Here is a 21,140-nt window from a genome sequence, read left to right on the forward strand (position 1 = left end):
TTGTGCAAACAGCAATTAATATTTCTTCTGTTTGTCTCTTTCCAAATTCAAGTTCTAGACCAAACATTGTCTTCTCTGACTTTTTTTTGCTCTGCTCTGTCAGCTTGAAGCCTAAATCATGCATTTTGAGCCATGTAACTTCTCTCATTAGAGAGAAAACTGTATCACCAGCCCCTGTGATTTCAGAAGGTCCTGAATGTAATCATCTCCAGTAATTAGATCTAAGGACAGAACACTTGGGAATCTGCAATTCATGAAACTTTCAATATGTTACAAATCATAATTTACCCAGTTTTTAAAATGCTGACATTATCAAATGTGTATGTATTAATTTAAAGGCCTCATTGGGCCTGTAATTTAAGAAGAGCAACAAAATAAACCATTGCTCACCTGGTGCCATATCACAGCAACTTGCCAAGGGACACAGGGACTTCTATAGTAATGTAGAGAAGGATAATGACAGGAAAGCAAAAGCATTTGAAGACAGCAATTAGCAGAATTTTGTTATAGTTTGGTAACTTTAAATCCATTAACTCCAGCATCCAAGGTGCAAACTCAGCATGCCTAATGTGTCCTGGGCACTTCCATGGGTATCATCTCCTGTCACTGGTGGGCCTAACAATGCACATCTTTGGGAACAATCAGTGTAATGTTGCTCTTTAGTATCAATTTACCTCTTTTGCTGAAACTTTGAGAATGCAATTCCTTCTTCAAGTTTGGTTGAGCTTAGAAAGCAGGTTCAAAAAAAAAAGAGAGCATTGTGATGGTGTTCACAGGGGTTTTCAGGTGAGGGAAGCGACGAGAATGTTGACTCCATGTTCAGAAGGCTTGATTCATTATTTTATGATATACATTATGCTAAAATATACTGAAAAGAATAGAAGGAAAAGTTTCATCTCAGAAGGCTAGCTCGGCTAAGAATAGAATAGACAGGAATGATAACAAAAGGCAGCTGTCTCAGACTGTGTCTGAGACAGCTGGGCCTTGATTGGTCATTAATTATAAACATCCAAGATGTGCCAATCAAAAATCCACCTGATGCATTCCACAGCAGCAGATAACCATTGTTTACATTTTGTTTCTGAGGCCTCTCAGCTCCTCAGAAGGAAAAATCCTAAAGAAGGATTTTTCATGAAAAGATGTCTGTGACAGGGCAGTAGGATAACATGTGTATGCATTATGCATCAAGTGTCATTGCAAAAGCTTCAATTTTTACAAACTGGATAGCAATAATGAGAAAACAAGAGGGCAAAGAATAGGAAAATTTTGAAGATGACCTCTGGAAAGCATATCGCTGAGGCCTTTGTGTGTAGGGGTTTATGCTTGGTAAATTTTGGAGAATATCAAGCTCCATGATGGTTCTCTGAGTCTGCAGACTGTTTTGGATTTTTTTTTTTTTTTTAATACTACAGGATCAAGTGCCTGTAGGTTGCATTCTAATTCTACAAACTGTGGAGAGAAAGGAGGCTTTTGCATAGATACTGTGACTTCCTTATCTTTCCAGTTTTTGATATAGGAAACAATTTCATTATTTTTAAGGATTTGTCTTGGTAGGAGACAATAGTTTATAACTAACAACCCTATAATAGATGGTTTTACTCTACACTAACAATATTAACAGAGTATTTAAATAAGAACAATTTGATTGAACACATTTTTATTTTACTTACATACATATTTCAGAAAACACCTATGTTATTTTTCAAATAGTTCAACAGAAAACAATTACTAAACAGTAACATTTATGTTACAGAAGTTCCAAATAAAGTTAGAGAATGGAAATAAATATTAGTGTGAGTTACAATGCTAAATCAATTTTGCCAATAATAACTTCTATTTTGCCCTATCTTCCTGCAAGGTACATAAGTTGGGGTTTTGGTTTTTTTTTTTTCCAATTCCATTTGTTCATTAAATTTAGGTCAATGTTTAATACAATAAAAGTCAAGAAATCCTGAGAGAACTGGAGAGAGAACAAAGCTGGGTTTTTGGTTTTAGGGGGTTGTTTTTTCTCCAATAATACTAGAGAACAATGGAAGGATGACATCTATTAACTTAAAATGTGGAACAATACAGGAATCAATTTTTTTTATAAACCTTTTAAAAGCTGATATTGCCTTTATTGAAGAACTTTACTGTGAACAAAAATGTCTAGAGAAACTTAAATATTAAAAATAAATAAACCAATAATTTAATCATAAATAATAAAGGGGAAAGTAAGAATGCTCTGTAATTTTAGCTAAATTTTAGATTATCTGTGAAGAAACCTATACACAAGCCTAAGAAACACTTTGCTCACTTTTCCAAAACAATGACAATGTAAAAACTAAAAACAATGGTAGTCCATCCTTTGGCTTTGCAAAATAGAAGAACAAGGCAAAGTATTAAGATTTATTTATACAAAATATTGTGTATTTAAATGTTTCATATTACTTTGTGCATGCCTATGTGTACAGACATGCAAAAATATTCTATCCCTCTTTGAGCAAGAACACATAAATACAAAAAAAAATCTTCTGAGCCATGATTAACGTCCATTTACCCTAGGCTACTGAAATGATGGTGAAAATAGGGACATCAAAATGCATTCAGCAATGTTTCTTATGTCCTGTAATTACAAGCACAAAACACTGCATGTTAAATAGAAAATTATTTTTTCCTCAGAATTAGCCCATATGCACAAGTCCAGAATTGAATCCTCCTTGCTCTCCAAAGGTTTCACTATGCAATTTTAAATATTACATAACTATTATGATTAACATGGTAATAACACTTTTCTCAAGTCTATATTGCCAAAATCTCTATTAGAGATGCAACAGTCATGTGAAAATAGATTATTAAAAGTAGTGGAACTTGTAGACATCTCATATACAAAAAGGCAACCTCTATTTCCCTCTAAGGCAAAATACGTGCATCAAAATCTCTGCACAGCTTGCAGGGCAGAGAAATTGGTATTTTCAAAGATAGATTTTTAGAGATTTTTTTAAACAAAACCAGTCTTCTTTCCAACATTTTGAAACAAGCTTCCATTATAGATAACTTTCATTAGGATATTTTACATTAAGTTTTTATTTCTAATTGTCATGGCTTAACTCCAGATGTAATCTCGGCCCCACGCAGTCGCTTCTTCACTCACTGGTGGGGTGGTGAGGAGAATTTGAAAAGTGATAGAATTCATGGGCTGAGACAAAGACAGTTCAATAGGCAAAGCAAAAGCAGCACACATAAGCAAAGCAAAACAAGGAATTCATTCACCCCTTCCCATGGGCAGGCAGGTGTTCAGCCACCCCCGTGGAAGCATGGCTCCACCACATGTAGCCCTGACTTGGGAAGACAAACACCATCACCCCCGATTTATTCTTCATCACTCTTCATTATTCTTCCCCCAGCTTTCCACCCTAGCCATGATGCCATTTAGCAGGGTATGGGGTCAGCTGGGATCAGCTGATCAGGCTGTGTCCCCTCCCGGCCTCCTTGCTGGTGGGGTGGGGTGAGAGCCAGAAAAGGTCTTGGCTCTGGGCAAGCACTGCCCAGCTACAATGAAAACTTCCCTGAACTATCAACAGTTTTCAGTAGAAATCAAAACCACCTACTGTGAAGCAAATTAACTTCACCCCAGTCAAAACCAGCACAGCATTAGATTTATATTTTTCCTAACAATGAGATAAATCATAAGCTAAAGGGGAGTTCATAGAACATAAACCAGTAGCAGCAAAAATCTTGTTTAAAATATGTTTTCTAAACCTATGACTTCTAAAGTTCATATCTCCCCTTGGTCTACAGAGCTTTTTTTTTTTTTTTTTTGGTATTACAGGTATAAGTAAAACTTAAACAAAAAATTCATTATTTATTTCCTAGCATGCAAACTGTGACTTGCAGAAGTGTAGGAGGGAATTGAAAATCCTACACTCTAAATGACAAGGAGGGGGTTAAGTTTTGATGAACACAAAGCAGAAAAAAGAATATTATAACATATCACAATATTTGTGAAAAAATTAATGAAGACAATTTTAATACAACTTGTGCAATACTGTGTAATACTACTTCAATAATTACTTATCAGAACTAAAGAAGCATCAGAAAAGTGAAAAAAAGAATGAACAGGAATGTGTCTGGAGTACTTTGACAAGTGGCATAAAGAAAACAATAAATAAAAATGAAAAGATGAAAGCTAACCTACTTTAAAGATAGTTATGAAAGCTTGCTTTTCTTTATTTATTTTTTAAGAGTTGTTTAAACTGCTTATTTATAATTGAGCCTTTCAAATACACATGATTTGTTAGAGTAATATGTACTTCAGCTTTGTCTCGCTCTCTTTCTGTCTTCAGATTGACTGCTATTTGAAGGCCTTATTTTATATGGCTGGACTAATGCTATTGCACAAATTGCCACCTTTTCAAGGCTGTGATTTCAACCTGCCTGAACAACTGCCACTTTAGCACCACAATAAAAAATACCTTTCTGTATAACAACTCTCTTCCTTTTAGGAAGAATAATGAAACAAAGCAAAATAAAAAGGCACAACCATCCCTTTTCCCAGAAGAGTCAGGCTCTGGGGACATCTCCTCCCCTCCCACTTTCCAGAGTTTCAGAGCTGCTGCACCGACACGGGCACTGTAACACACAGCTGCTGCAGCACTGCTCCCCCCAGCACAGCACGGCCTGTCCTGCCCCACAGCTGTCCCCAAAGCCAACCTCGCTGTTCTGTGGGGTTTTCCAACACCCACACCCACTCCCAATTGCACCGGGGTTCCTTTTCTACTCCCCCTGCCCAGTTTCCAGGGTCCCATGGAGCTTCCTCCTCTTTTCTCTCCCTGTCTCCTCACTGGAGGCAGGTGACACTTCCTTCAATAAAATAGTCCCTGTGGGAAAACACAGGGACTTGGATGCTTCAGGTGAGCCCCTGGAGTGCAGGGTTGCATGTCTACACTGACCTCAGTGTGCACATCCCAGATTTTATCCATATATTAGGCTAAAAGTGGTTGCCCTCAGTGCTCTTAGATGTCTAGATCATGCCTGCCTAGCTGCGAGGTTTAGAGTTTATGTTGTAATTACCCAGTCAGAGAACAAATTTTAACTTGGCAAAAGATCCAACACTTCAATTCTTGTTGTTCATGCAAAGGTCACTCTTTAAAAAAATTAATCAAAAATTTCAGTCCCCCTAACCTGTATGAGTAGATGTTTAATTAAGTATTTTTGACTAATAGCCATCTATCTTCAGCATGGATGTCCACTTTCATTGTCTTGACTCTGGTCTAATGGAGATGGTCAGCTTATTCCTTGCCAGGACAATTATTATTTCAACTTCCAACTTCCCTTTTTCTTTCCATTAAACTACATCCTATAAAATTAGGCTAATTCTTAGTAAAACTAAGCTAAAACAGAGAGAACTGTTTTGTGCACCTGACAGCTCTTATTTAAATAATAAGCTAATAGAAAGTTTTCATCATGCAGACAAGACCCAGAGAAAATTCTTGAATATGAAGCAGAATTTGATCCTCATCCAGATACAGTTGTCCTTGCTACAGTTGACATGGGGGGGGATCAGAGGAGAGAAACTTGGAGCTGTATTTTTATGCTGAATTTTTTCTGTGAATAAACAGAATTTCAGTCTCCAGGACCTTACATGGTACAGCACACAATATAAAATATCTCATTAAAAATATTGTTAGAAGCAGCCTTCAGATGACAGATTTTCATTATTCTCTCTCCTAGTTCAGACTTCACTTCACTGAAGAAAACACCAAACATTTCTTACATATCTGCTATCTACATTTGGATTGTAACATATTGCAATTTGATTCTGTGACATTAATGAAGTGGTCAGGTGTCAATTCTGCAAGGGTCATAATGTCAGATACAACTAATCACTTAATATACCTAAAAATCTGTCTAAATAGAGACTGAAGTCCAATGAGAAATCCTTTCAAAGAATAAAGGAGGGTGTTTACTTCTTACTTTGCCCAGTAGGCAGGATGAGCTGCAGTTTGCTGTTACAAAAGTGCTCTGAGGCTTTGCCCTTCTTGCTGCAGAGCAGTGTCTTGAACCATCAGCTCCAGCTGATGATCCTTGTTCTATGTAACCAGAGGTGGGAGAGGGAGAGCTCCTACAAGGAGAGCCCTGCATGCTGAAGATCTCAGATTTTGTTCCAGAGTTTCACCTGGGAACACATGAAAATGTCAGAACCATAAATTGGCTTCTCTCTGCTCTTTACCACAGACATAACATTGCCTTCCCAAGGCCCTTATTTTCTTCTGCCTTGCTCTAGCCACAAGCAGCTGCTGCTGAACAGCAGTGCTCACAACTTTTGAACTCAAAGGTAGGTCCATCATTTTAAGTTGCTCTTCTGTCATCAGCAATGGAGTGTACTGTTTGCTCACCCCGAGTCAGGGTTTAAACTACATAAGGCATAAAATATTTTAGGTTTAGACATGGCAAAGATTAAATTCTTTACTCAGTGGTAGTTTGAAAGGAAGTACTCGATTATTAGCAGTCAGTTAATGAGAAAAGTCAATCTTAACTCCTTAGGAATTTGTCTAGAAATCCCCTAGCAATATGGAATTTCATTTTATTAGCGCAAACTATGGAAAAACTTAACTCCTTGATATCCTTCAAAACTTATGTCTTGTATTTTAAAGTTTCTGAGAATTATTTAGTTGGTGAACATCTGACTGGAAGACATGATGCGATTTCAAGAGAAATATTTTTTAAAATTAGACAGGAGTCAATACTTTTTAATAGCAACAACCCAGCAGCCAAAAGAGTTTAGCACCTGCATCCTCCTGGGGAGCAATTTAAGTATTTGGGTTCTCACAATTAACAGGTGCTCGTGAAGGTATTTAACTATGAAACATTAGTACCCAGCAGATTTTCATTGCCCTCTTGAGTACCGATATTGCAGTAATACCATTTCAATGGGGAAAAAAACCAACCAAAACAAAACAAACCTGAAAATTATACCTAGCCTAAAAATTTCAGATACAGTGCCAAATATGTTGCAAAATCCAGCCTTGGTCAGGAGTAGTGATGTTGAAGTGCTACTGTGGCAGAGGGTTAGTGCAGCTGGGACTGCTCTGGAACATCTGTAAAGCAAAATTCAGAAAAGAAGATTATACTGATATGTCATCTAATGCAGCTTAAAAATAAATAACTACATAAATAAATAACCTTTTGGACTCCAAGCCCTTGCTTAGATCCTGAACAAAATAACTCTAGCTTTTCTTGTGTATTTCTATCCCAACACTCCTGCAGCAGTCATTTCATAACAGACCACGCTGTCCTTTTTTTCTTTTTGTATCAAAGAAGTATAAAGGAGAAAAACGCATCTATATTTAACTTCAGAACCGTCCGTCAGCCATGCAAAAGCACAAGTAGGCATTTCAACTAGTAAACCACCGACCACTTCGCTGCTAGGGCAGGCTGGCAGGGGAGCGCTGAGGCACAGCAGTGCGCGATGCCGCGGTGCGGGCAGCATCAGGCGGGCACACTGAATAAACGGGGCCCGTGCCCGGGGCGGGTCCGCAGGTGTGTCCGGCAGCGGGGCCGCGTCCCGCTCACGGCGGGGAGAGCGCCCAAAGCCGCACGGGGCGGCAGCGCGCAGCTCGCCTCCCGAACCGACGCCCCCAACACCGCCGAAAGTTTCGGGGGGCGGCCCCCAGCGTGCCCGCCTTGCCCCGCTCTCCCTCCCGGAGCGCGGCCCTGCGGCGCAGCGGGCTGGGGCTGCCCCCGCCCCGCACACCCCGGCAGCGGCAGGGCCGGGCAGGGCCGCTGCTCTGCCGCCCCCCGGCGGGCTCCGCGTCCCCGCCCTGCGCCCGCCCGCACCCGCGGCGCGGAGAGCGGCAGGAGCGCGGCAGGGAGCGCCCGTCCTGCCCGCCGGCCCCGGGGCGCCCGGCCGCCATGTGAGAGCGGCGGGCCCGCGGCGGAGCCCGTCCCCGGGGCGGCGGGGCCGCACCGCCTGCGGCCGCCGCGCCGCGCTGCGGGCTCGGCAGCTCTGCGGAGCCAAGCGGGCAGCAACAAGCCGCCCCGGCCGCCCGCCCGCCCGCGGCCCCGCCATGGGAGCCGGGCGCGGGCAGAGCCGAGCCGGGCCGAGCCGCCGCCGGGGCTGAGCGCGGCGCCAGCGCAGGTACGGGCGAGGGAGGGGGGCACGGAGGCGCCGGGCCGCGGGGGAGCGGACGGGCTGGGGAAGGGGCTGGCCCGGCTCCCTCACAGCTGCACCGGGAGGGGTCGGGCGGCGCTGCCCGGCCCTCCGGAAAGTTTGGGCGGGCGGTGCGGAGCCCCGGCTCCCCTGCAGCGGTGTCGGGCGGGCGGAGCGCGGTGCCCGCGATGCCATCGCCGAGGGCCGGCCAGGCGGGCGGCTAGAGAGAGAGAGAGAGGCTTCTAAATGGCTTTGGGGAGCGGTACCGCGGAGGTGGGGTCGTGCCGGGAGGCTGCACCGGCACTGCTTGTCGTGGCCGGAATAGTGTACGTATTTTGGTTTGGGGTTTTTGGTTGGTTTTTTTTCCCCCCGATTTGGCGTGCAGTGTTTCAGGGAGAGGAGCCGGGAGCGCTGCCTAACTCCTGGAGGATGTGGCTTAAATGAGCCTTGGCTGCGGAAACTCGGAGCGGTTCTACCTTATCTTTCGAACACGGGCGAGGAAGAGGTGGTGTTGTGTGCTGGTTCGGGTAGTTCGGAAAGGAGGTAGTTTGTCTTTGCTCGCTTTGGTGTGCTTGGTTTTAGTTGTCTGTTACAGAAACGTGCTCGCTGGTAGGTATTTAAACAGAACCCAAACCAGCGTACTTCGGACTGAATAAGATGTTAATAAAAATCATCGTGTGTGCAGACAGTGAATAGCACTGAGCCGGGTAATTTCTATTCCGGACCCTGCTGGACTTTGGGGAGTTCCATTTAATCCGTCGGGCGTCCATCCTCTTCACATGTTGTCATTTGAAAGTTAAAAATAACCCCCCAAGCGCTCTGAGTTTTGCCTGCCCCTGCCTTTGCCGGCGCGGATTCCCGGAGTTGTGCGCGGTGCTCTCTCGGAGCCGAAGACGCCCGGTCCGTGTCCAGAGCCCTGCTATTTATAAGAGTTGGCAGAGCGGGGGAGGAGGAGGAGGGATGCAGCAGCAGGCTGTTTGCCTTTTGCATAAACTACCGAGGCAGGTTGCATATTGTTTGAGATGTTGCATCGGTGGAGGCGAGGCGGGGTGCGGGGGGGAAGAAGTGCAGAAGCTGAAGTATTCCTAATCCTTCTTTTCCTAGGGACTGTGGCTTTACGAAGCGCTTCCCTCCGATGTGAATGCAGTGTCCCCTGTGGGATGCAGTAGGTGATGCCCAGCTCTACTGCAATGGCAATTGGAGCTTTCTCTAGTTCTCTTCTCGTAACCTGCTGCCTCATGGTTGCCCTCTGTAGCTCCACCGTTCCCGTACAAAAACTGGCCAAGGCTCAAGACAAACAGGAGATAAAGGCGAGCCAGGAAAAGAGAGATCACACGTCTGCAAGGGACAGCCAGACGGGTCCAGGGAAAATGAATGAGATCGGCAGGAGCGGGAGGGAGGAGGGTGGCAGGGACTGGAAGAGCAAAGGAAACAGGAACTACTCGAACAAGGAGTCTTGGACTAAGCAAAAGCAGGCTTGGAGCAGCCAGGGGACAAGCAGTAAATCGGGGAGCATTCAAGTGCAAGAGCAGAGGGATGCTGCTCCCGAGGAACCTCAGGTGGCTGAAGATTCCTCCCTGCCAGCCTCTGTTGCGAGCGCCACTGCCGAGCCCCCGGAGGAGTACGCGTACCCGGACTACCGCGGCAAGGGCTGCGTGGACGAGAGCGGCTTCGTCTACGCCATCGGCGAGAAGTTCGCGCCGGGCCCCTCGGCCTGCCCCTGCCTCTGCACCGAGGAGGGCCCGCTATGTATCCAGCCCGAGTGCCCCAGGCTCCACCCTCGCTGCATCCATGTGGACACCACGCAGTGCTGCCCGCAGTGCAAGGAGAGGAAGAACTACTGCGAGTTCCGAGGGAAAACCTACCAGACCCTAGAGGAGTTCATGGTAAGGAATGAAGCCAAAAGTCTTTTTGTGGGTTTTTCTCTTGTTCAAAGTGGTGTTATGGTCTTTAACTGTTTTCTCAGGGAGTGTTCTGTGTCTCCCCCTCCTCTTCACATTTTTGTGTTAATATTACTTCTGCAGTCCTGTAAAATATTCCCCTTAAACATGACCTTTCTTGCTCTATGGTACTCTAACATTTTTAAGTGAAGGTGCTGATCTTTATTAATTCCTTTGGTATTTACAGTAAAAAATGCTACTTGGAAGGATGCTGCTCCGTGGTGTTATGGATTTTGTGAAAATTTTCAGCAATATGTTTGTTTCTTTATTTAGCTATTAACTGTTAAACTTCTGTCTTGCAGGATCAAGCAGGGTTTTGTGGGCTGACCTCTATTCCTAGTAATCAGTTTGTGATGATCCCTTCTTTTTTAACAGTCATTTCTTTTTCCTTATTAACTATTTAGGCAGTGCTGCCAAGATTGCCTAATGTTGGCTTTCTGTGAATGACTATAGGTCTTCTTTTTAATAACAGCATAGTTTGCAGTCTTGATTGCAGTGATACCTAAAGAAAGGACTTGAAAAGCTTCATGTTCAGGGAAATCCTTTCAGACTGGGGTCTTTTTAGCATTATTATGCAAGGTTGTTATCATTGAAAATGCAGGATGTTACAATGCACTCCAAAGTTTTGGAGTTGGGGGCAGTTTTCTGGTTGTTTACCTTGTCTTTTTCCATTTAGTATTTTATTGTGGTTGTGACCTGTGAGCAGGCTCTGAGATTGGTTTGTGAAATTTCCTGTGAGTGACTGTTAGATACAGGGCTGTTCCAAAACCCATTTCTGAATACACTGGAGAATTTCATGCTGAATGTATTTAGGGGAGTATGAAACATAATTCAAGGTTCTGGAAGCTGAGGCCCTCTCAGGGTGGAGAAATAGAAAGTGAATTTTTAAAGGCTGAAAGTAAGCTGTCACCTTTGCTCTCTGGTGTTTGCACATTCCTGAAAACTTAGCTTTGCTTCATAATGTATTTCCATGTTCTTCAGTTTAAGAGAAAATAAAAGAGCAGAGCTACTTTCTCCATAATAAGAAAGAGCATTGTCATTTGCTCTCCTTAGGCAATAATGGGCAGAGCACTGGTGAATTGCGAGGTATGGCAGAAAACATTGTAACATCCTCCCTATTTCCATGTAATCCTCAAAGGTTACATTCAACTTCAGGTTGAAGTTTTCTACTTCAGAGGGAGCAGCTACCTTAACAGCAGCTAGTTGGTGTGACCTTTTCAGAGAGGGCTTTTGAGATCCTTTCTTTCCCAGCAAACTTAATTCTTGAGGAGTGGCCAAAAGATGAAGCTTCTCCACACCTACTCCATAGGTCTGTGTTTTAAAGGCTTCTCCCTGCTTTTCATTCACTCTCTTCTGCAGAGTTCCATTTCTTAGCCTTTTTCTGTAGTGGTGTGGTAGTAATGGCTGTAAAGCAAGCCTAAAATACTGTGTTAAATGTGTAGTAAGTGTAGAACCTCAATGTTCCCTTGCACATTTGAATATGACTGACAGCCTTGGTAAAAAAAAAAAATATTGAACAGAGACATTTATAGAAATGCCCTGAAAAGAATTTGGTTTTCAGCTTTTTAATTTGATTCAGCTTTTAGCCCTTGGCTTCATATCTTCCTCTAAAGAAACACTTCTGCTTTGTTTTACCTGGCTATGGAAACACAAGTGAGAAGGGATGTCTGCTCAGTACAAGCAAGGAAAGCTATGGATGCAATTAGGCAGTGGAAGTGCAGCCTGATTATTTTCCTATGTTAGAACCTTGTTTTTTAGTTGAGATTCAGTGTTGGCTCCAAGATTGTGAGCGCAAGCTGTAAGTGCAGCTGTTTGCCCAGGCCACTGCAATCAATGGAGTTGTCTGGCAACACAAGGTGCAGATGTAGTCAGGTTGCTGCTGCTCAGTGGAAGCAATTGCAAAATGCAAGCAGCAGTTTCAAAGGTGATTTTGTGAGTTTAAACTTGATGGTCTTAGGCTGACCATGCAATCTCTTGATTAAGGTCAGGGAAGGAGTTATAAATGGATAGTGATGTGATTTTTCTCTGCGTCTGCTCCTACTATTTGTGGCAAAGAGTACCAGACATCACTGAAGGAAGAAAAAGGTGACCTCCTAACATTTAAGTGACATTTTTCTTACAAACATTTATGTATAGATGTGTAATTATGCATGCAAGTTTGTGAGTCTGCTATATAAAACTCCTATATGGTTTGGCATGGCAAAGAATTGCCCTGACTGGAGCCAGCAGCTGAGTGTGCCAGGGAATTTGAGGTTTCATGTGTTTCTTCTTTGATTTGCAGTCCATCCTTCAGGCTTTGCTTGCGTGTGCATGTATGCATGCATTTTTGTGTTTTCAAAAAGGACATGGATGTCAGCACAACACACAGCTTGAGTGTAGGGAAAGGATGGAGTCTCATAAAGATGTTTCCATCAGCACCACTCTGGTCACCTGTGGGTACTGTGGGGCAGAATAGCAGTGTGATCACAACATCCATATTAGTGGAACTGGTAGCAAAATCTTTATTTGGTGAAATGTAATGGCTCTTAAAGTTGTGCTCTGAAGCTGAAGATTTCTAAAACACGTGGTCCAAGTAAAATTTGAAAATGAAATCTTCCAAGTAAAATTTGAAAATGAAGGCTGATGTATAAAGTCTTAAGAGAATGAGGAACTATCTTCAGAAGTGCAATGTTTTGGAAAAGACCTATAATTTTGAAACCTGTTGCTTTGTGTCTTTTACAATTTCCTTGCTACCACAAGTGGTATTTGTTTTGTGGGTAAGTTACTTGGAAATCTGGAAGTCAACAAACTCAAATAAGTTTTGAAAGAGCAGTGGTATTTTGAAGGCACAGAGGAGTAAAAGCATGGCTGGTATGTTTATTATTGTCAGTGTAACCCCATTCATGTTCTCCTGGGTTATGTCAGTGGCAAGAAAATATTAGTAAAAATTCCAGCACAAAAGAAAAGAAATTTGGGATTATGACTGGTTTTCTTTCTTTTTTTAAATTTAGGTGTTTTCAAGGCTTAAGGAACCAAATGTAGATTGTATATCTGTTATTAATCCAGCTTTATGTTGGTTTTGTTTTGATATCTATTTGGTTTGTAATAAAGTTGGACATTTGGTAGGGGAAGCTCAAATAACTTTGGACTACAAATGATTTGTCACTTCTTAATTATGACAATTTACCTTAAGCTTCTGGATAGACCTACTACCCTTATTAAGCTACAGCTTTCTTCACACCCTACCAGTGGAAAACGTAACAATTTACAAGCAGTTTACACAGTAGTGCATTTGCTCTTTTACAGTGCCTGCAACTCCTATACCTCTGCTCATAAACTTCCCTTTAAACAATTCTAAAGAGCTAGGGTTTTTTGCCATCTGTAGTCTATTTTCTGCAGGTTTTATGGCTGCCTGGTGAATACACAAGACTTCTATTGCCTCTTGTTGTCTTCCTGCAGTTTTTTCATAGGTAGAACTGCTGCTGCTACAGAGTTAACAGCTTCATCTGTAGACCATGGAGATGTGGTATCATTAGTTATCAGAGAGAGATTGATATTATTTCCAGTCCAGCCTGGTTATGTCAGAAGTGGTGAGTGTGAGTGCTGCTGGGCTGGTCATTCCCCACAGGAACAAGAGGGATGCTCCTTGCAATGACTGCCACTGGGAACTGCGCTGCAGGGAATGTGCTTGCGCTGCATGAGTACAGAAGGGAAATGAAGGACCAAATGTGGCCTTTCATTCTGATTTATTTAGCTGCTGTTACATACAGAGACTGTCTTATTGTCTCTCTCTCTAGTGATAATTATGTCTCCAAGTATTAAGCTGCCATTAAGGTGCAGAAAGTGGGGGATTTCTACAGTTCCTGCTGTATCCTGATGATCAGTAAAAAGCAATGTGCTATTGTTTAGTCCAAGGATGAACAGACAATGGCTGACACTGATACCATTTTAGCAGCCACTGTGGTTTACTTGCATGCCTGAAAAGAGCTTTGTAGAAATAACCTCGTGGATACCCTCCTTCCTGCTGCCATTACTCAGGTTGGTGGGTTGTACAGATGTCAGTACTTACCAAGGGTGTACTGTAAATATTACCCTGAAATCCTATGATCTATTACACTAGAAGTGTCTTCATTACTGCAGTATCACATTAACAGTACACTTTGTTGACAAAAGATGTAGTCTTCATGTGTGTGTGCTGTATAGGACAGAAATGTGTATCAGGAATCATCATTATTAGAATAAGAAAAAGAATAAGAATTGGATCAGTTTTGTTTCTCAACCAATAGTACATGACTTATTATTCTGAGAATTTCAGCCTTTGTCAAATTTGGAAATCTAGTAAACCTATATAATTAGAATATGCTTAAATTTTACAGAGGAGAGTTTTTACAAATAACTTCTTGCCTTGTTTCCTGACTGTCATCAGATACTCTATTTTTTATACCACTTCCAATATTGAATGACACAGCTACTAAGCAGTGTCCTGGACTAATGAATGCCTGTTGCAGTAACTACTGCTCTCATTCAGCTTTGATAGCTGGCAAATTTGCATCTTTTCCAAGTCATGGCAAAAAGTGTAAAATTTGATTTAAAGCTGTAGATTTGCCTTGTTCATCCTGATCTTTGGAACTGAGTGCTGATATTTTTTCAAGTAGGATTATTGTATTGTAGGATTATTATATTGTATAAAATTTTTATATTAAAAATAATATTTTAAAAATCAATCCTCCTTAAAAGCCATGTTTTTATAATTTAGTAAGTGTTGTTTCTAGGTATAACTCTAGAAGGAGGGATTCTTCTTATTGACTTAATACCTAGGAGCTCGGGTTTGCTGACACTCAAAACTTCACATGTGGTTCAAGTGATTACTTGAAATACCTGAGCCTTTTAACTCTGAGCATTGGATCAGAAGCCTCCTCATGTGCTGACACTCCACCTCTGGAAATGAATGTAAAAACAATTACAGGACAAAGTTGTCCCAAATCTGCAATAAAGATCTTCTGCACTGGACTGTCAGCCTCCGTGTGGGATTTCCTAAACATATGCATGGTGTTGTCGTTGGTAGAGTGTAAAGCAAAGAGAAAATTAAAAGTGAGTAGCCAGCAAAGGAAACCTGAAATAAATAATAATAATAAAAGCAGAAAGCAACACAGCAGGAGACCCTATTTAGGCTTTCTAAGCAGAGGGAAGGGCGTGAGAGATATCTGAGTGCATAAGCGAATAACAGCCTTGGCAGGTGGGAAGGGAAGTAGCAAAGCATGAATGAGCATTTAGTTGGAGATGATGCTTTGCACGCATCAGCATGTTTGAACTTTGGAAGTGAGAAGAATGTGAGAGGCAAGCAAGCAGAGAATGGATTTCAGGAAAAAAATGTGATAGGCTGCCTGAAAAATAGGGAGAAGAAGCAGATGATCTGCAAGTTAGACATCTGGGTGATTCTTCAATGCGAATAATTATTTTCTTCTTTAGATTTTCGTTTTTTCTTCTCTTATTGGAGAAGTGAAATGAGGGATTGTCTGCATCAGCTGGAATCTGGAATGAAAAACATTCCATAAAAAGAACAATGTCCTCCTTAAGTAAATCAGTAATCTGCACAGTTTTTAGATTTAGAGGCTCACTAATAATAACGTTCAGCTGCATTTTCATCATCATGGGTACCCATGTGGTTTTTTGGAGTGCAGCAATGAGATTTGCAGTATAGCATTTATTGCTCTTCACATCCTTGCTTCCCTCCATCTTGTGTGGTATGAGGATATCAGCAGTGCAGGTGAGATGTGCCTGGTCAGGAATGGTGAGGAGGACAGCTGGAATTGTACATGTGGCAGATGCAGACATTTCAAAGTCCATTTTTTACTAAAGAGAGTCTTGCTACTCTTTTGTTGGGAATTAATTTCTTTGAAGTAGGTCTTTCAAGTAACTATCTCAGGGTATTCCTATTCTGTAAGAGTTCTTCAAACTCAGTAACATTTTGCTAGGTATAAAGGATTACCTGTATTTTCCTTCACCCCTTTCTTTGAATTTCAACTTTCTTTCAGAAAGTTACAATTATTAGAAGAATTGTCAAAAACCAATTAACCTATGGGAAATACCTGAATTCAAAAGGATGGGGTTTTTTCTTGACTTCTCTTTGAAAAATACAAATTTCAATAAAACGTTAACTTTCTGCTACCAAAATACTTTCAAACCTGAAAAAATTACAGTAAGGATTTCTGTTAAAAGAATTTTCAAACTTCATTTAGCAACTTTTCTTCTTAAAATACATTTTTTTTCTCCAAATTATTTTTGAACCTCTAATAGAACTAAACGAGATTATGAACTTAATTTTCACGAAGTTCATTTTCATAGTTCAGGCAGACTTCATCTTCATTAGAAGTTCAGTGAGGTAATTTTGGTTTAATTTGTATTAAAAGTCTTGACTGTTGTTGTTTTCAACATCCCTCTTGACTTTCCCATTTTGTGTGTAGATTCAGACAAGAACCTGTTATGTTTTGGAACCTTTTCCTGCTGTGGTTCTATAACATTGCAGGAGCCCAGTCTTGCTCTCTGCATTATTTAGGCCACAAAACCCATTTGTTTTAGAGTGGAGAGGGAGAAAGGCATGAAGGAAGGAACATTGCAGATGGGAGGGGAGCACTGCACACTCCAGGAGAGCATTAAGTGGCGGAGCTGAGGGTGCCTGGGTTTGTGTTTCAGGTTTCTCCGTGCGAGAGGTGTCGCTGTGAGGCCAATGGCGAAGTGCTGTGCACGGTGTCAGCCTGTCCCCAGACCGAGTGCGTGGATCCCGTCTACGAGCCTGACCAGTGCTGCCCCATCTGCAAAAATGGTGAGTGGTGCCTGCAAAGCTCCTCTGCCAGAGAGAAGATCCGTGGTGCCCTGTTCTGCCTTTGAAAAATGAGTCAGATACTTGTCTTTTTCCTTGAATGGAGATGGAGTTGTGTGTGGATGGTGTAATCCTGTTGTGAGGAATCAGACCTCCCTTGATTGTGGTGGACTCAGTTATCACCTACATGGATGTTAATGCCAGCTGTTGGTGTATCTCTTGTGTATATAATTTGCACGAACTCGTTGTGGTTTTGTTTTATCTAGGCACACAAAATGGAACTCAGACTCTTCATATTATCCACCTTGCAACATGAGCAGGAATAGCTGCTTTTGTTCTCCATTCATATTTGTTTCCCTTTCAGATATTCTTCTCCTTTTTTTCATTTTTCTTTCCTTAAGGCAAATCAAACGTACCTTATTGAGTTCATCTAATTTTCATACCTAAATGAATTAAACTCCCAAGTTTAATTGAATATTTTTTTGTAACTAAATTGGACAGAAAGTCTCTCTATTCCCAGCAAGAGCTTGTATTAGATCAAAGTCTTAGTCTATTTAGATGAAAGAAATTACATGACATACTAGCTCATCACTTATAAAGAAGGAATGATAATTTATTAATAGAAATGAAAGCTGCAAAATCTCAAATGAAATTATATTTAAAATTAAAAAGGACATTTAAAAATACTCAGATAATGTTCACACATCTATTATTTCTCTTGAATAGGTAGGTTTCATTACATTTGCTAAAACAAACTGCTTAAAATTGTGGGAAAGTTGGGGGAGGAGAGAGTGTACAGCATATGGTTTCCACAAATTCAACAGTAGATGATAAGAGATTGTTAATTGCATTGGAGGAGTTTCATTTGTATGGATATAAAAGTAATTGCTTCATATCCCTTAATAGGTTGTTACAACCCTGAAGGAATTTATTCTCGGCTGTACAGCTTAAGGGCAGTCTTCTTTTTGGAGATGAGGACAGGCATTTTTCAAGGCATTTAGGGACAGTTCCTGAGAAAGTCTGAGTTTGGAAGCTGGTGATGTCATAGCCAGCTAGTCTGAAGGATCCTTTAGCACTTGTTTGATGGCATGAATGTCACTGACATTGTGCGTGACATGCTCTGCTGCAGTTCCCCAGGTCAAAGTGACTTTAGCTGGCACAAGGTCTGTTTTCAGTATCAGGGATGGAGTTACAAGCAGAGTATGTTTAGACTCTGTAGTCTTTCTCATTGAGCTTGTCCAGTGGCCTTAACAGTGTTTGGAGCTGGGCTGACCTTCCATCAGCACACATTCTCTCACAAGCAGCAACATAATGCACAGTAGCGGCAATCGCCCATTGATGGCTCTCTTTTGGATTAAGGTAGTGTAGCAGTGCAGGATTTGGCTTGGCTGTTCACACAGTTCCCTGACACTTTTCCCAGAAATGAGGAAAAGTTATTGAAACTATACATGAAAGATGCCTTTTGTTGTGAGGAAGCTGCCTTTTCAGAGCTGGTAAAGCTGTATTACCTGAGTTCTACCAGCAAGAAAAGGCTGATCTTGTCCTCAGCCTCTGAATCCCCAATATTACATGAGTATTTCTCCCATATAACTGTGAGCTGGCATCTCTGACCCAGTTTCAGACCAAGGTGACCACAGCTGCCTGTTTCTAGTCAGCTGTACTGTCACTTCTCTGCATGTCAGAGAACCAGCAGCGGCTTTCCTTGTTAGCTTTCAGATGAAGAAGAAAACCATTAGCAATAACAACAAGACCAAGATAGCTCAGAAGCAGCTCAGCTTTTCTGGATCAGCAGTTTCAGTATAATATCACAAAGAAACTTCTGAGGAACCCTCTCCACTGGGGGAGTGCATTTAAAAAAAAAAGGACTGTTTGCTTTTCGAGCTTAAAGTGTGGTACACGTGCAGTTCTCTAGGAACTTCAGTGAATTGCTCAATGTTTTTAATTAGATTGGAGCAAAAACCTACTGAGCAGGAAAGCCTAGCCTGCCTCATCCTCTCATTTTCAAGCCTGGTGGAACAAATGTGCTGTGAATGTGGGTTGGAGAAACAATCATTGTGTTGTGCTTCAGGGTTGATTGTTACAGCGATGACATCAATGACATCGTGTTAGTGACACAAAAGAGCTCGGGGTGATGTACACGGAGCTAGCCTTTAACCTGAATGGTGGGAAAGGTGGAGCCATAGAAAGCATCCAAGTGAAGTATCTGCCATCAGGATGTGCAGTGAACAAGAAGGGGTGGGAGGTGAAGTTTGGATTCTCTACTTTACTAGCACTGGTAAATGCTTTACTAGCATTTGGATCCTTTACATTTACTAGCATTGATGTGTTGAAATGAACACAGTCAAACTGATTTCCCTGCCTTTCCTGCCACTTCTTAACATATAACACCTTCCCAGCTTGCCTGGTGGAAGATTGCTGGCAGTGACCCAACAGTGAGAGCTGAGTGACTGCCTCTGTCACTGGTAAGAATGCCCAAAATGCCCAATTAGAAGTGTGGAGGAGATCCAGTGAAAGCCTGTGGTTATTAGAAATTATTGAATTCAGTACATTGACAGGTGTGAGACCCTGTGCCTTCTCTTGTAGGAAGGCAGATATGTAGTTGGCTTCTCTATTTTCACAAATTTGCTGGCAGCCCTTATAAGGAGAGGCATATGTGTAACTGCACATTGGGCTTACACAACTGCACATGTGGAGCTACAGACTTGCTTTGGGTGCAAGCAGTGGTGAATGGAAAACTTGTGGAATTAAGAGTAGTTGTATGTGTAGTATTTAATAATATTCTATATCACATCCTGACTTTCAAAAAGAAACCTGGATACTTTCATAGCTGAAGATAGTATCTTCTTTGTGGGCAGGGACAGGGAGTGCTTTAAAAGAACATTTGCTCTGAAAAGTAGTATATAGGAGAGACAAATGATAACACCTCTGTGAGATCTTTGGATTAGGGAATTTTCCTGCTTTCTGTGTCTCAAGTCACTGCAACTGAGGGAGCTGTTTTGTGTTTATCTTATATAAATTCCCTGCAAGGAAACAGTGTGAGGACAGTGTGAGGGATGGAGGAGAGGCTTCCTTCTCATGTGGATTACATGTTAAGCTTTATGCTTTTCGTAACCATCAGCACCAGCCACAAGAAAAAATATCCAGAAAGTTAAATCCGACTTCAGAAAGTTACATTAAGTAACAGGTGCCCAGTTCAGATCTCCATCCGGCTATACAGTATTAGCATTGTGGTTACTTTTGTGGAAGACATCTCTGTTCACAGTGATATCAATAACCTTAGATTCAGGTACAGAAATTTCTACAGTTTGTGCAGAGTTAAGGGTAAAGATAATGGGCATACAGTCACTCTTCCATTGGGAAAAGTCTGAGTACTTGTCACTGATGCATTGGGTGGGGGGGAGGGGGGGCGGGGGGTGTACTGTGGTGAATTATCTTTCTCTAGATTACCCTGGTTGTGTGTTCCACTTGTATTCCCAGCATTAGAGCCCTAGTAGACATGCACAGCTGAATTCTGCTTGGCCTAAGCCTGCAGCCAAAGAGCAGCTGATGGAGTCAAGGGTGGCCCTGCTCCTGATGGTGTGCTTGCAGGAAGATGAGATTAAACCCATAACCCACATGGTGCCTGAGGGGGAATCGTGGTTGCTAGACCAAAAACATTTTGATCTAAGGTCCCCAAGAGATTTTTATTTCATTATATGGCTGAAAGATTGCCCCAGATAAAATGAAGTGGATCCTGTTGCCCTCCTAGCATTCATCTATCTGTGTTTCAGTGTTGTTTCTCTGTCTACAGCAGGGAGAGCTGAGCTTCTCCTTTTGGCAAAGGCTCATAGCTGTACAGTCAAAAATGAAAACATTGATGCCTGGAGGGTCAAGTGTGTTCTCAGGGCTGTAACATTTGCAGGAGATGTCTATTCTTACTGGACTGTGCAATAGGGAGGCTTCACTGATTGCAGTCCTTTCAGGTGGCCTTAGGTCATTTCAGGACCTAATTGATTTTTTGTGTTCATAGTTATGGGTGAAATACATGCATCATTTGGTTGAAATGATTGCTGCTAGTGAGGTGCTGCTAGTGTGGCCAGGGAGGGTGTGTGGTGATGGTTTTGTATCCCTGTGCTGAGGCTGACTCACTGAAACTTTAGTACCTTTCCATACAATTGCAGTGTTTAGGCCCAAGGTGACTTAAAAGTGGTTGAATGGCAAGTGGGGACCTCCATCTGAGAGAAGGAGCTCTCAGGCAGCAAAATCCTGGTAACAGCTGGCAGAGCTGCTG

The 21,140-nt window shown here is 42.1% G+C and overlaps 1 protein-coding gene across 2 annotated transcripts in view; it reads left to right on the forward strand.

Annotated features, from left to right (window-relative positions):
• Positions 1–8,049: 8,049 nt before the first annotated feature.
• Positions 8,050–21,140, forward strand: part of VWC2 (von Willebrand factor C domain containing 2) — a 56,021-nt gene continuing 42,930 nt past the window's right edge. The window contains exons 1-3 of one of the 2 annotated variants that reach the window (XM_058025689.1): positions 8,050–8,119; positions 9,236–10,017; positions 16,744–16,873. In XM_058025689.1, coding sequence (XP_057881672.1) covers positions 9,304–10,017; positions 16,744–16,873 — 844 coding nt within the window. In that variant the 5' untranslated portion in view covers positions 8,050–8,119; positions 9,236–9,303. Of the gene's footprint in view, positions 8,120–8,356; positions 8,458–9,235; positions 10,018–16,743; positions 16,874–21,140 lie in introns of those variants that run through there. The other variant, XM_058025698.1, reaches the window with a different exon arrangement.

This window comes from Melospiza georgiana, chromosome 1 (genome assembly GCF_028018845.1).
Source record: "Melospiza georgiana isolate bMelGeo1 chromosome 1, bMelGeo1.pri, whole genome shotgun sequence".
NCBI lineage: Eukaryota > Metazoa > Chordata > Aves > Passeriformes > Passerellidae > Melospiza > Melospiza georgiana.